The 16,562-nt window shown below is 41.0% G+C and overlaps 1 protein-coding gene across 4 annotated transcripts; it reads left to right on the top strand.

Moving 5' to 3' along the window:
- Nucleotides 1-440: 440 nt before the first annotated feature.
- On the top strand, nucleotides 441-13,178 carry LOC101175574 (rab11 family-interacting protein 5). 4 transcript variants are annotated; one of them, XM_011479884.3, is made up of 7 exons: nucleotides 441-1,295; nucleotides 3,826-4,355; nucleotides 6,265-6,666; nucleotides 6,754-6,862; nucleotides 7,293-9,515; nucleotides 10,412-10,547; nucleotides 12,156-13,178. In XM_011479884.3, the coding sequence occupies exons 1-7, from the start codon at nucleotides 916-918 to the stop codon at nucleotides 12,414-12,416; spliced, it is 4,041 nt and encodes a 1,346-aa protein (XP_011478186.1). In that variant the 5' UTR covers nucleotides 441-915; the 3' UTR covers nucleotides 12,417-13,178. The 4 variants fall into 4 exon arrangements, with proteins under 4 accessions (XP_011478186.1, XP_011478185.1, XP_011478188.1 ...); XM_011479883.3 differs by having other exon boundaries at nucleotides 6,265-6,862; XM_011479885.3 differs by lacking the exon at nucleotides 441-1,295 and adding an exon at nucleotides 3,395-3,619 and having other exon boundaries at nucleotides 6,265-6,862.
- The last annotated feature ends 3,384 nt before the right edge of the window (nucleotides 13,179-16,562 follow it).

Consider the following 16,562-nt stretch of genomic DNA (forward strand, 5'->3'; position numbering starts at 1 on the left):
GGCGCACCAGCATCAAGAATGCATGTCTGAATGTGATTTTCAGCATGTTCAATGTTTATGGCAATGTCAGGTCTGCGCGCGAGGGACTTTAGGAATCATTCATAATTGTGCCATTAAACTGAGTTACCACAAAAGTAACAGAAAAGCTACCACATACATCAGGTTAAATGTCTGTGTATTAGAAATAAAATTTGTTTTCTTAAAATATGGTTTATTACTGCAAACATACCAGGACATTTAGTGGACTTCAAACTTCATTTATGTATGTTCATGTATGTATGTATGTATGTATGTATGTATGTATGTATGTATGTATGTATGTATGTATGTATGTATGTATGTATGTATGTATGTATGTATGTTTTTATATGATTCTGTTGTATCTTTTTGTGACAGCAGTCCTTAAAACTTAATCTAGTTTTATTTTTATAATTCTGTTTTCTGTTTTTGTGGCTGAAGTCCTTCGCCGCTGTGTGTGCGCTCGCCTCGCCCGCAGATGACGGCGCAGCTCTGCGCGCCTCTGCAGGAGCGAACAAAGCTGCGGCATCTCCTCCCGCTGTCTGCGGGCCTCTGTCTGCGTGGAGGAAGAGGAGGAGGAGGAGGAGGGCGGGAAGGGGGTAGCGGATTTTGGACGGTGCCGCTCTTCCTCCCTCCTCGGCTCCTTTCTGCTCGCCTAACGTTGTTTGCACTAATTGGATCCGGACCGGACAGCGGGCAGAGGCCGAGCCCGTGAGGGGGAAAGTGACCTTCAGTAAACCTGGTGACGCTTGTTGTTGTCCGGATTTTGGGCAGTTTCTGCGCGTGCTGTTGCGCAGCGCGGACACTGACGCAGCAAGAAGAAGGGGATGGTCAACTGATCGGGCGCATCCATAGGTGAACGTGCGCACAAAGGCGCATCCGTGTGCGCAGCGCAAGATGATGTCGCTGATAGATCTTGACGATGACCAGAGATGGGTGCCCACGCACGTGAATGTCACCGTTCTCCGCGCGCGGGGACTGCGCACCAAGGGCAAGCACGGCAGCCGCTACCTCTACACCATCATCCAGCTGGGGAAGGAGAAGTACACCACCGGGCTGGTGGAGAAGGCGGAGGTGCCCGTGTGGAATGAGGAGTGCTGCTTCGAGCTGCTCCCCGGAGTGCTGGAGGACGGGGGCTGCAGCGCGTATCCTCCGGGGAGCGGGAACCTGGTCGTCACGGTCATGCACCGGGTGCTCATCGGCCTGGACGTCTTCCTGGGTCAAACCATCATCCCTCTCGACAGGACCTTTCAGGACGGAGTCTGTCCCAGAGAAGAGTAGGTCTGCTTAATGTCTCCCGGAAAGTGGTGCGTCATGCTGCTGCGTGTTTTGGGAGCTTTGTGCTCCACAGCTTTGATGGAGCGTCTACATTCAAGCCACACAATGTCACAGATTATCAAGGCCCACAGTTACATCTGACCCCCCCAGCTTGATGACAGACTACACACTTCCAATAAGGGTTCCTATGATGCACCAAATCCTAATTTGAACCAGAAAGTCATCTTTCTTTCATGACCTTTGGCTTAAATGTTTTGCATCCTCCCAGCTGTAGCACAAAGCTGTCAAACAGGCGCATTTTTACTGTAATTCTTAATTTCACAGCTGATAATTTACAAGCAGGTCCCTCTTAAATACTACATGTATAAACGTGTTAGTTTTTTTACAGCTTGCATATTTTTGGAGGTTTGTTGCCACAAAAAAAAGATGAATTATTCAGTCAATTCATTTTTCTCATAAATGTCTTCATCCTTCTTTCAATTCAAGCATCAGAGTTTGTCAAACATTAACTTATATTTCTAATTCCTTTGACTTTTTTTTGTATAAGTGCATTTTTTTTAGGATTGTGGTTCTTTCCGTTTCACATTTGGCTGCCCAACTTGAAACATGGTCCACAAATCTAAACATAAACGGTTCAACAAACTTTGTAACAATATGAGACGGTCCAATTCTTTTACCTAAATAGATACACTCTACATATTTATTATTCGTTTGTCATTTAAAACTATAAATTGACTTTTAACAGAGAATTTCTTAATTCTTACAGGCACTTTTTTATTTTAATCAACAAAACATTCAAACCGGACATTTTGTGTCTTCCAGACTGTTTTGTTATTCGTGGTTGAAAAAAAGTTGTATTAATTTGAAGTACTCATATGTTTAGAGCAACAACACACATCTTTCACTGTGGTTCACCTGCGGCCAATTGGAATTGACCCCACTTGCTAGAAGCTATCTTGTGATTGGACATCTATTAGTTACATCACATGTACATAAAAATGCAAAGACAGCATTTTTTTAATGGATTTTATACCTTTAATACCAACATGATCTTGTTTATGTGGTTTTCAACCGATAGTGCCATAACTCGTACTACTAGATCAATTTTTCGATACGTATCGGCATCCTTTATATAAACATGTTTTAGTACTTCATATTTTTATTTTTCAGGTTTCTTATTTTGCATTTAGTAGCTCTAAATCAGGTATGTCCAAAGTCTGGCCTATGTGCCAAATGTGGCCGTTATTCAAATTTCTACCAGCCCGGCAAGATGCTGTCATAAAATCAGTAGTGTGGCCCCCAGCACTTTCTAAAAACTCTGTGTTTCTTGATTGGCTACATTTGGTCATAACCCACTTTCTAGCCCATTTCTAAAATGTTGACTGTAAACAAAATGAACACATTTGTTTCTCTGATCAAAACCAGTGTTTTGTACTTCTGAATAAGATAAATATTTGTGTGTCCCCCCCCCCCTGTTTACATGATTTATATTTTGAAGTTTACAGTGAACATTTAATAAGAATATGATGTAATATTTCACGTGAACCCAAAGTTAATCTTGATAAAAAGCTTTTTTGAGACAAACTTTCTTCATTTTATTTCTTGTCTTCAAATACAAAATTCACAGTTTTATTTGGATTTAATGGTATTTTGCCATCACCAAATCTGGTTCTCTTTGTAAAAATGTGGACACCCCCCAGAAACATCCTTATTTTTTTTCCTCTAAAGATGCTTTGTCACATAAGTCACATATTGTTTTATTTTGGAGTTGAACAATAAAATGAAACAGATTCCTTTAACTTTTTTTCTTTTTTAGGAATTATTAAAAAAAAAAAAAATAACAATGTTCACACCTTGTTGTTTGCCAGTGGCTCCATAAAAGAGACATGTAGGGTCCAGAAACGTTTTGTTTGTGAGAGACAGGAGCACATATTCTACCATTTAAAGGTTTAGACACACGTTTGTGTCCAAACTATAAAGGCGCCTTTTTTGCAGACTTCATGAATGCTTCATGAAGTCAAGGCTTCATTTGCTATTATAAACAGAATAAAACCCTCACAAAGAGGTCATGTTGTGTCTGATTGGTAGAATCCTCTCTGCATTGATGGGTGACATAACTGGACTCACCATGTGGAAAAGTGAAAGGGGAGTGAAACAATTCCACACATCTGGCTCTGATTACGGATCCTCCGCCCTCTTTGCTCAGTGAACTTCTGCTGTTAGTTTCTGCGGTGGACTTTCAGGACCTTTCAGGTCACAGGGCGGATTTCATTGGCTCGCCCCTCATATATGTCTCCATGTCTTTGTTTGAACATGTACACAGGTGTGTGGGAGTGGAGGAATCCAGGCTGAGATTTCCTGCTGTGGGATTTCAGAAATTTTGTTTCCAGATTATGTAATGTGACGAAAGTCCAGCCAAAAGGAGTGTTTTCTTGTTGTTTTGGAGCTGCAATCAAACGCACCTAACATGTGCACGTCATATGTATTTTATCATGCACATGCTCATGGATTTACTTTTTTTCTCTGCAGATGGTTTAAGCTGAATTCCAAGGCAGGGAGGAAGGATAAGGAGCGTGGCGAGCTTCAGCTCACCGTCCAGTTCACTCGCAACAACATGACAGCCAGCATGTTTGATCTCACCATAAAGGACAAACCCCGGTCTGCATTCGGCAAGCTCAAGGACCGTGTCACTGGCAAGAAGAGAGGGGACATGGAGTCTTCCTCAGCCATCGTGCCGGGCCGCTACGCAGCCTTGTCGGGGTCGCTTGGGCCGCCCTTTGGAGAGGAGGGTGGGGGACCGACAGAGTCACAGGATTCAGACATAACCGAGGAGAAGAGGAACAAGATGAAGGATTTTTTCAAAGGGAGGCTAAGAAAGTCGTCAGACACCAGGTCATGCTCGTCCTTGGCCTCAGAGACCAGTATGTCTTCCATGACCAGTGATAACCTCGGCCCCCCACCCAGTCTGGGTCTGCTGTCCGACCCCCCCAGCTCTCCCATCTACACGAGCAAAGTGAGAGTCAACCCCCAGTATGGAGACGCAGATTTAGCCAAGAAAGGTGAGAGATTGCGTGGACACACCGGCATGATTGAGATGTTGACCAACCATCACCTGCATGAAGAGAAGGAGGCTGTTTGGCTTGTCATCATAAAACAATTCCATATGAAATAAGTTCAAATTGCTCTTTCAACACTAAACATTATTTAAAAGAAATAATTCTGTAACAATTTGATAAAAAAAAGGAAAGATAACGTCTCATTATCACATTGAAACAACATTTTTGGACAAAGTTAAAATATGCTTCATGCAGGGAAGAAGCTTGTCATTACTTCTGAGATTTTTAATGCCATTCATCCTGCTGAATCCCTTTTGGGGTTGTGGGGTTGCTGGAGCCTATCCCACATACTGTTAGCAGTAAATCTAAGTCACAGACTGAAGCCTTCATCTCTGCTGGTCTGTTAATATAATCTCTGGATTTTAAACCGCTATCATTTTCAAAAGTCGACACTGCTGGGCAGACATTCTTAATATTTTTCTTTTGTTCAAAGGATCAGGGCAGCCAATCAAGACGTATTTCAGTTTCTTGTTAGTTAAAGAGCACATAGACACCCTGTTTCTATCTTCCCTGGTAATTTCAGCCAGAGGTGGAAACTGATGAAGGGGAAACGTAAACAATCAGCAGTAGTACACAACATTTACCACACTCCAAACAAGTCAACACGCAGCTGTACTCACTGTCACTATTTTTGCCATTTTAAGAAGAGACAATAACCCCGGCCCCCAACACAAATGCACATTGTGATAGTAATCCCCATACCATGACAGCGCCACCAACAACCAGAGCAAAAGGAAACAGAAAAAAAATCAATGTTTTTGTGTTTTTTACATCCTATTGTGACCCAAATACTTGGAGTATGCACCAATAATCAAGACCCATCAGATTAACTGATAGCAGCTGTGGAACAGAGGTAGAGCGGTTAACCTCTGATAGGAAAATCAAGGTTTGGTTCCCACCTTGCCCATCAAAGTGTCCTTGGGCAATACCATTGGCTATATGGACCATGTCACACAGACACTATGTACATTGACACTATGTACATTTGGCGCATATTGTACAGATAGAAAGTGGTCATACGTAAACATGTGTGAAGGTTGTAGTTTTCACATGAAATTTTCACAGATTTATGTGGAATGAACCATGTTAAAACCACAGAAGTACGAATAAACCACACAAAGAACACATAAACCAACGCAAAAGTCAAATCTGGCCAATAATTTGTGCATCACAAGAGTAATTTTAACATGATACGTATGCCGTATACGCGATATGTAAAAGTTAAACATCGGTTGCAGATGTGTGAAACGTCCATTAGACATACGTGGAACAGTTGTGGAATGCCACGAATTTGTATACGCATCTCGCAAAAATCATGCACAATCGTGTAAGATACGTAATAATTCAGTATAAACTACGTAAAATACGCACAAAATGCGGGATTCTCAATCGATCATAGACTTTGAACAGCTCAAAACCGAATTCATGTCAAGCCCCATCAGCCAAAAATCTCCACGGACATCTACGCTTATTGATGAATGACGAACGCAAGAAACATTTATGAATCACGTATATCACAAATGTACCATGAAAGACAGAAATTTGGTATGTGATGATAATTTTATACATGACACATAATTTCATACGAAAATGTGCAAAATGTACAGAACGTAGTGGCTGTGTGACATGGCCTTGTACCAGAACTGGATGGGGAAATTCCTCCCCCCTGGTGTTCCTCATAAGAAGTACGTACTGGCTCCAAGATGGCACAATTCCTTAGACGTCTGATAGCACTGGGATCAGACTGTGAATGGGACTGTGAATGAATCTTCAAAGTTCAAAAAGGAAACTTAGTTTGTAATCTACTGACTGTGTGAAACTGAAAGTTTTGTTGTTCTTGTTCTTCCAACAGTCCTTACAAGTCAGCACACCACCAAGGTTCTGACACACAAACGAGCCTTCAGCGATGAAGTGGGAATGATCACAACAGCCTCTCTTCCACCAAATGCTGCAGTGGAGACTCTCAAAGGTCAAACCATGACTCAGTCCAAGTCTTCGCTGTGTATAAATGGAAGCCACGTCTACGACTCAGAGCCATCCACTCCAAAAAGCTCTGGTCCGCTCCCGACCAAGCTGGTTCTTCTGGAAAAATACTCACCGCTCTCCCGCTCCCTGCAGAATCTCACTAAGAGAGGGGAGGACAAAGGCTCCTTTGGAGAAAGCAGACGATGGTCCTTCGACAAGTTTAAGAAGGAGGAGAAAGAAGAAGAGAAGACCGCTCAGCCTTCCTCCATCCTTCAGGAGGCGTCGGCAGGTGGGCGCCCCATGCAAGCGGCCACGCCAATTGTCTCTGCTTCCATTTTATCTGACAAAGGGAGGAAACTCCGATTTTTCTCGTCAGGTAGAAGTGACTCTCTCCCAGCTAAGACAGACACGAATCAGACCGGTTCTGCAGCTGAGGGGAGGCTCAGAGGCTGGTTCGGCGCTGGTGACTCCCAGAACAAACCAAGGTGAGTCCAGATGACTTTGCAGGTTATGAGGACTGGTGTGCAGCTGGATGTCCAGGGCTTTTTCATTTTTCTCCATTTTACAACCATACTGTCATCTTTTCAAGAAATTTTCTCCACAAGTATTCTTGTGGACCCATTTCTGCCAAAGGTTTGCTAAGACATGAACTCAGCAGGATAGCTGACAGTGCAGATGAGGCTTTAGCAAATACAATGCATCAGTTTTTGGTTTTCTCTGCTTTGCTTGATTATTTTGCAAATGAGCTTTCTTTTTTGGTTTCATTTGTGTTTCCATTACGTTTTCCTTTTTCTACTGATGCTTTGAAGTCATTTTAGAAATGTTCTGTTCTGTTTATCTACAATAAAGTTCCTCGTTTAGTTAAATGGCACACTCAGAACTAAGAGGACTGTTGTGCCCTATTTTCCTTCACAGGCTGGAAGTTTCTCCTAATGTAGAAAGCAGCTCAGATGCACCCATTCCTGCCCCTCCTTGCTCCCCTGCACCTCCTCAGTGCTCCTCACCCCCTGCATCCTCCTCCCGCCATGCCTCACCCGACAAATGCGGTGACATTAACCTCTTCACCCCCTCTCCTTCGCCTTGCTCCCCCCCCCTCTCACCTTCGAACCCTTTCTTCCAACATATGCAGCGCAACCCCTTCTTTGAGGCTCTTATAGCCGAAGAGTTGCAGACGTCACCTACTTTTGGGTCGCGCACCTATTCCGGCTTATCCCGCTTCCTTGACGCCGCTGGCCCGGCCCAGTGCGGAGCAGCCGGCGGCGCTTCGGAAGTTAGCTCTTCAAAAGTGGCTTCCATAAAACGGGAGCGCCCAAGGTCGGTCTCTAGGCAGGGATCACTGCCTGCTTTACACAAGGCAGTCCTCCCCGAGTCCCCCAACCACTCTGCCTCCCGCTCCACACTAGACAGTGCAGTAGAGTGGGAGGAGTCTTTTGATGCCTTTGCTTCCAGCAGGCTTAACATTCCTACAGACAGTGTTCCTTCAAAACAACAAAAAAACATCCCGCCCTCATGCAAAACAAGTTCAGTTAATAACAACATTGATGCACAAGAACTGAGAGCAGTAAACGAGGAGCCGCCTCCTTTACCCCCAAGGCGACTTTTAAGGACTCCAGTGAATGAGATTTTCTCTGACGGCTGGCTGCATAGAGGCCAGGAACTGGCTGTCCATAAGGAAGCCTACCTCCTCTCTCAGACTGGAGCAGCCTCCCTGCAACACGGCAAAGACGGCGAATGCAAGCAAAGCAGGACATCTCCAGACGCTCATACAAGCAGCGAGGTGTCCGACTCCCTCAGCGCCCCCTCTCACACAAACGCCAGCTCGCCTGGATTCACCCCTGAAGAGCAGTTCAGGAAGTTCAAGTACAAACCTCTGGAAGATGACAGTCATTGCTGGGCAGGGACGCTGTATGAGCAAGACTTGTTTGGACACGTGTTCAGAGGAAAATATAGTCAGGCCATGATTGAGCAGGACCTTTTCTCAATGAACGCAGAAGGAATTGCTGGAAATAAGATCAAATCTAACCCTCTGGACTGTGAGGTACCCGTTTGTGAGTTGACCAGCAAGTCATGTATCACTACTTCCAAAGCGCCAGATAGTTCTAGCACTAATGAACAGGAGATAGTAGATTTGGATCTACGTAAAGCCACATGCCTTAACACCAATATGTATTATTCATTAACTACGGGAGATCTGAACATGAATGTGAACAATTCAGACTTTGATTTTATTGACTCTGACAGATCTTCTCAATCAGGTGTAGCTGAAATAGAAAAAAATAAAATTTCAGGTGAGACTGTTACATTGACAGATTCACAGGTGTCCGTTTACAAGAACAGAACTGAGAACATTTACACTCTGAAGGAAACCTACATACCCACCACAAACTCTTCTTTTGAAATAACTGCATCTTCAAATGAACTGCAATCACCAACAATTTGCCGAGACAACCATCAACACCATGAGACCAACACTGCACCATGTGGTCACTGCAGGGTAAACGGTAAAGGGGTCGACTCATTAAAGTCCACAACTCCATTTGATGTTAAGATGGACTGCAAAGAACACGAAAAACTTAATGAATTTAACAGAACCCATAAAGACTGTGACGACAACGGGAACCTGCAACACGAGTCAGCCAAACCGAACCAGAGCCAATCATTTTCAGGTGTTGCTAGCGCAAGAATCAGACCAAAAGGAACGTCCCGACAAAACAGTAACGACAGCCCAAGAAGCCAAAGCAAAAACGGGGACAGACACCTTGAGCAGTTCTTGTCTCTCGTTCAAAACACTTCAGAAATTGGCGAAGACCACCATAGATCGGAAAAACCATCTGAGATAAGCTTTGAAGACCTTCACGCACACGTGGCACCCAACTGCAGAACCCCCGTCAAGTCAAAGATTGAAAAATCTTTGACGCAGCATGAACATTGTTCTTCCAACACCCCTTCTGCACTCTGTTTGTTAGCTGATACCTCAATCTGCTCCCCAAAACCTCCTTCGAGTGCGGGGTCCATTTCTGGGGGTCCCCACACCTCCTCTAACTCCCCCGCCACCGACCAGCCCCCGATCCATGCACGCCACTCACCTCCACCTGAGGAGACACAGCCTGCTTGTAATCTTCCCCTCCAACAGAGCAGGTGAGAGTCCTCACACTCCGACATGACTGCGCAGGTTGTGATCTATCAAACACTAGTTTATATCATTTCTGTGTTTTGCTTTTTTGTTGCGGTGTTGATTTATTTTCTGCTGCGCTGGCTCCCTTATCTGATAGATTGAATTGTCTGCTTCACATCCAACGTGGTTGGATGAATGCTAGCTTCTCTTCACCTTTTATGTTGTTCATCCCATGTTGCTTGTTGGCTTTGGAGATTTAGTTGTTTTTCTTTAGTTTGCCACTCTCAAACCTTCCCAATGAAAGTCTTTTTAATGGAGGAAGTTGTCACTAGATTCAAACCTTTTCAAAATAAAAGTAACGGATATGGTTACATTCATGGGGAAAGAAAGGGAGGAGTAACATTTACTTATTAAAGAGGCCTAAAAAAGCTTTGAAAGCCAGATTTCTAGCAGGAGTTCTAGGATTCATTACTGTTTATCATAAAAATGTGACTTCACTCTAATGTGAAGCTGTAGACCAGTGCTGTCCAAACCTGGTCCTCAAAATCTACCACCAAGCTAGTTTTCCCTCCATTAACTTCTTGCTGCTGATTACCTGGATCAGATGTGTTCAGTTAATCAAAATGTGGAAATCCCTTCTTCAGCTAATCAGCAACAAAAAGGTATAGGGAGAGCTGGTAAACATGTGGGGTGGTAGATCTGCAGGACCAAGGTTGGCCAGCCCTGCTGTAGACTGTATTTGCTATTTTCTTGATGACTGTTATTGCTTTTTAGAGTCAGAAGTTGTTGATGTTATTTATTAAGGCATGTGTTCTAGTACTGATTGAAATATATGTTATTGTCTGAAGGAAATTGCTCCTAGTGTTTACAATAAAAGTCAAACAGAAATAATTCTTGTGCTGACCTTTCCATTTTGCAGGCCCCACCCCGTGAAACCTTTAACATCCACCCAATCGGAAAAGAAAGAGAATCGCTCAGTTCTTGAGAAGCTCAGGTCTACCATCGCTCCAGGACGGTCCACCCAGCAAACCTCAGCAGAACCCGAGAACAGTCAGGTATCGTTCGACAAACACAGCTTTCCACCAAAGAAATTTCTAATTTTATTTTTGTCAAATTAATTGTGAGTGTTAAAGAATGACTAATTCCATGAAAGGACTAGAGTCCCCCTGTATGAATCACATGAGAAGGCAGCTGCTCCATGAAGACTCATTGTTGAAATAAGGTCACTTCCTTCACTGGGGAGTAATGATTGCATAAAATAATCCTGTCCTGGTACCGTCATGATCTAAAAAAATATATGTTTAGCTTGAAATGCACATATCCGCAAGTTTACCGTACACAGACTTTTCATTCAAAGGGGTTGCTTGAATGCATGTTGCCAAGGGCGATAGGAACGTAGCTTGATGGCTACCTGATCTGTCCCCACATGCGTGGAAATCCTCATAATACCGTGCAGTGTTGAGATTATTATAGTCATGTGTCGTTGACATGAAAATGTTTAAATGACCCAGACAGTTGTAAAGGACACAAAGCTGTTGAGAAATGCTCCCCGGAGCTAATTTTTTTTTATTTTAATGAATGAGTTTTACAATTATACCAAACTAAGAAGAAATGCATGAATTACAGGAGCTAATCCAATTCAAATGGCTTAACTGTTGCAATGTTGGCGACAAGAGGACGTGACGTAGGATTCGTGCTGGTGCGGGACCAATCAGGTAGCGACACTGCTGTTAGCATGCCACAAAGTTTCCTTAGTTGCGGCTTTCCCACCATTAAGCTAAAACAGATGCTGCACACTGACTAAACAAGTACGAGAAACATTTTGTCTGAGCAAGAGGTTTCCTTCACCAACTGACTTGTTCTACTAAAGCATCAAATCTCTCTTTTTAATTACTGAAATGCAACTCAGTTTTTTGAGGATTTTACCTTTTAACTGGTATTTTTTGGTTGAATTTTTTCTCTATTTTTTTTTTATAAAATCCTATGAAAAATACTAATTCCATGTCATTTAATTAAATAATCTCTTTTCTAAAAAAAATACTTTTGCGTTGTTTGTTAACGTTTTTGAAGAATTTCAAAGAGATTTCATCGGAAAGGAATACCCTTAGCAAAAATTTTTAGTTATGAAGTATATTTGAGGATAGCAAGTATACAAGGTTGGATGTACTTGTAGAGAAGTAGGTTTACAACTGAACACTTTTTCTGATTAAATTGGAACATTTTAAGTTTACAAAATAAAGAAAGTTTATAAAAAGAAAACTTGAGGTATATTGCCTCACTTATAGTATAGACTAAGTAAACTTGTAGTACTCTTAAATGGACTTTTTGCTAAGGGTGCGTTTACTCCCTGTTTCATGGGTTATGGTTTCTCACATATCTGTCATTTCAATGTCTTAAAAATATTGTTAGTTTAGAAAATATTTTTCTTTGTTTCATAAAGTTTCATAAAAAGTCTGATGGTTTAAAATTAGATGCAGGGTAAATAGATAATTCGATTTTTGTTTAAAAGCAGAAATGTGACAGAACAGGTCTTTGAAAATATTTTCATCATAGATGTGTCTGGTCTGTTTGTGGTCCCACGGGGAAAAATAAAACATCCGTTCTCAGCAGTAAGGAACTTTCAAATCCTTTCAACTCATCTGCTGCTTCCTCTTCTGTCACAGGCGGAGATGCTGGAAAGAGTGACCCACTACCAACACCTGACCAACATGGAGCTGATCTCCCTGCTGCTGCAGCAGGAGATGGACATGCAGAAGCAGCAGGTGGCTTCAGACCAGCAGGGGGCGCAACTGGAGAAGTGTGAGGCTGAGCTGAAAAAGGTCAAAGCGCAGGTTCGAGACCTGGAGGACTACATTGACAATCTGCTTCTGAGAATCATAGAGCAAACGCCCACTCTGCTTCAAGTGCGCGCACGACACAAGTGAGAGCAGTGCTGGCGTGCACGGAAACTGTTTATGAGCGACGCTCGTTGTTCCTGAGGCAGAGGAGATGTTCCACAGGTCCTGAGAGGTTCTCACAATCATCCAGGTTTTCTCACCACTAATACTGCCCTGTTGATGTAGACGAGCCATTCCTCACCATGCATGCAGGTTGGGCAAACATGAAAAAAAAAAGCATAGCAGCCTGATTTTGATAGAACGCTTCCAGAAAAGCAGACTGGAAACGTTGGACATCTTGATTGTAGAATAAATTTAAATAGTCTGCTTTAAGCTATACCTGCTTTCACACGCTTAGGTTAAAAAATGAAACATTTTGGGACTAAAAAAAGCAAGATTTGACCAGCTCCAGCTTTAAAAACAGTAATCTTTGAAAAATAAGCTTTTATTGATCCTCTGAGTTTTCAGTATTTAGAAAAACAGCAATTTATGAGAAACTGCCCTGTAATGTCACAGATAACTATGACTTTGATGAATGACTGGGAAATATCTGTTTTATGAGTCATTAGTTCTAGGTGATGTTTTTTTTCTCTCTCACTCTTTTTTAGATTTTATGGTACCCCTCCTTTAAAATTCAGGATTTACCTCTAGAAAAAAATGATGCAGTAAGAAGTTAAATTATGATCACACTTCTGATCCAGTCATTTTGTCATAATGTAATCTAGCACCACTGTAGTACTACCGTAGCATCCTGCAATGCTTTACATGACCGCAGTACTGTAATAAAAAGAAGCGCACACAAACCTCACAGATTATTCATCCTTTTTTTCATTTGTGATGGATGTTTAACGTCTCCTGCTTCATTTGATGATGCTGATCAATTCTCAGACAAACTGCAGAGCGCGGCTGTCATTCTCATGCACTTAGTGTTTTCGACCATAGGAAGTCCTGCGGCGGCAATAACCATGTCTCTCCACCAGAGTGCAGCCCTGACTGAGCAGTTTTGTCTCTGCTGCTTCAGCATCACTCCTTTGTGCTGACTTTCACTCTGCAGCTAATAGAAAAGTCTTCCTGAACCATTTGCTTTGAACAGTGATTTGTTCACATTGTGCAAAGCAGTTGTCCACACATTATGTATCCGAGGTAAAATATTGTAAAGTCGTACACAATCCTCCTTTTTCACTTTTTGGGAATACATGAAGCCCTTTCTAAAAGAAAAATAAAAGTAAAAGAAAAAGAATGAAGCCCTTTTGCCAAGAGTTTGTCCTCCCCTTTCATCCATTATGCAATAAAAATGGCTTTCAATTAAAAAGAGTTTAAAAGATCATTAACACAATGTGGTTTAAGCATCGTAGTGATGTAGTTTATGCAACTTTTGGAAGGATTTGCTTATTTTTGGTTGAGTTTTATTGGTCAGGTTCAGTCACTTTCTGTTTACACTTTTCACGCACAAATCTGCTCCTGTTTGTGCTGATTACCTCCAGTAAATGTAAATGTCTGGCTTCCAGGTAATTTCTTGTTTCCCTTACATGTCCTCAATCTTACGTTTATCATGTTTAATTTACTGCTTTTATTTCTTTCTAGGTTCTCCTTGCAACCCTGTTCTCATGCATTTTGGGTTCACTAACATCAATTTGTGAAAATTTTAGAATTGTATTTCTACAGCTTAAAATTCTTTGTTTTGTTTTCTCAAGTCTAAATGATTCTAAAAGAACAATGCATTTTGATTTTTAAATCAGTTTTACATGTTTTTAGACTTGATCTTACTTAAGTCTCATAAATATCAAGCCTTCATTTCTGAAAAACAAGTATTAAACTTTAAATAGTCTACACTCAGTATACTCATCAGTGCGAACACTAAAAAACTTTTTAAATCTGGGACTTTACCTGTCGTAGCAACAAGAAAAGTGCTTCTTCCTTCCTGCGTTTTGAGCAAAATTTAACTTTTTTCAGTTTGTCTGGCTGCATTGATAACCAATGTTTATCTCCATCGGTTAAAGGAGTAGCAGGGGTGAGGGCGGGGCTATTTGTGTGTGTTGGGGGGGGGGGCTGTATTATCTATATTAATTTACTTGTTTTATCCTATTTATTCTGGTGTACAGCACTTTGTGTTACCTGGTATGAAAAGTGCAACATGAATAAAGATTTATTTATTTTGATTTAATTAAACTTTGCACCCATGTATTTAATTTATGGCAATTTAACTTATGGATTATTACAGTTAATTTTAGACCTGGGATTTGAAAGTGCGCATTTTAAAACAGTTCAAAAAACAGGATTTAAATAGTTTGAATAAGCTTCAGTGCAGCTCAGAGGTTTTAACGTGATGTCAACAGAAAACATTAGAAAAATAGAACATAGGTTCATCTCCATAGAAGAAAGACTTTAAGCCTGAATTTTGCTCTTATTACAGACAAAACAAATTTCCATGGTCAAGCTAGTGAATCAAACATACAAAGGCTGTGTAGAGCCAAAAATGAGCCCATATCATGACTCCATCACCATTGTGCTTTACAATGTGTAACTTGTTAAGGACACTAGTCCTTAACAAGTGTATGATTCCTTTTTAACAAAGTTCTGCTGTGATGTTTAATAAATGCACTTTCATCTCAGACATTCAAAATATAAAACCAAACAGTGTAAATGCGTCTTGTTGCACAATTTGCTAACACTGTAGGTATGACTCAAGAAACGCACATTTGGTAGAATTGGTAATGATGTTCAGCACAAATAAAACGAGCGTCAGAGTGAGGTGTTGGATGAAAGCCAACAACCCCATATGCACTAATTTACAGTTCATTTACATGCCTGATTATAAATGCGAGGTCCCCATCTGCAAAAGATGACATCATGATCTTTATAAGGAGAGGGAAGAAGTCAAAGGATGAAAGCTGTTGAAGAAAAATCACAGACTGGTGTTTGCAGTGACAATTTGGTTAAAAACTGTCATTCTGTGTGTTGAAATTACTGTGGAATCAGAGAAAATAATAGATTAAAAACGAAATATTCAACTAACAAAATGTATCTTTGAACTGTATTCAAGCAAATACTAATTGCTTCTGTCATAAATGGAAATTTAAATGCATAAATAATGAAGGATAAAACCAAAATGAATATTTTATAATCCGTCATTGGGAATGATCTATTAAACATTTGCCTGCAGAAAACTATCTCCTGCAATCACAGGTACAGTATAATACATTATCTGTTATTTCTACAAGTGATCAGAGCTGTTTTTCTGTAATTCAGCATCTGTTAGTCTGCATGCTGCCTGAAATGTTTGTAATACTTTGCCCTGGAACTATTGAACGAGTACCCCAATCGGTTACCAGGGGCAAGTGTAACATTCCAAAATGTAAAACTCAATTGGGTAGGTCTTCCCTCTAATGTGTGGCCATGAATCAGTGGAACGCCCCCTTCACATTTAATTCATCTTGTGTACAAATTCCCATACATTCTCATGCTAATGAAAGCGCTGGTTAATGAATAAGCAAGCTTGCACACATTACTAAATTAAGAGATTAGGTGTGGTAGTAATACTTATTTGTTGGAATGGTTGTGATTGACAGTTAAATAAAAATAAGATTCAAAGATTCAAAGGTTTTATTGTCATATGCACGGTAAGAAATGAGTTTCCCGGCACAATGAAATTCTTACTTTGTTGTCTGCTCCGAATGCCAAATAAAGTTTACAGGAAATTGAAAATTCACACAAAACATACACAAACAAAAAAAAACACAAGATGTCGTGCAAATTCTAAATGTGCAAAAACAGTAATAATGAACAGTAGCAAACAATAAGGATGTGCAATGAAAAAGTGCTGTTGTGCTCAGCCTTACCGTACATGTTCTTGTTTTGATGCTCTCGTCTCTGTTTCTGTTAATCTGCTCAGTGTTTTTTTTATTTATTTTTTCATTCACCAAACATTGTTAATTTCAGCAATTTTAATTATTTTGCCTTTAATTGTTCATACTTTCCTGTTCTTTTCGTGGGGACTACTGGTAGAAAGTACCAGTTTTACTAGAACCTGGCACAACTTACTTCTCACATTTCACGTGATCAATGTTCTTTTGTGCAGTGTCCCATGTTTTTAAATGAATAAACTCTTAAACTTTTACCCTGCCATTTGCTTTATGGTTTGAAAAAGGAACAAGAAGAATAAAAAAAATGTAGGCCTGAGTTGTTGTGTTTCTT

Source organism: Oryzias latipes, chromosome 10 (assembly GCF_002234675.1).
Source record: "Oryzias latipes chromosome 10, ASM223467v1".
Taxonomy (NCBI): Eukaryota; Metazoa; Chordata; class Actinopteri; order Beloniformes; family Adrianichthyidae; genus Oryzias; species Oryzias latipes.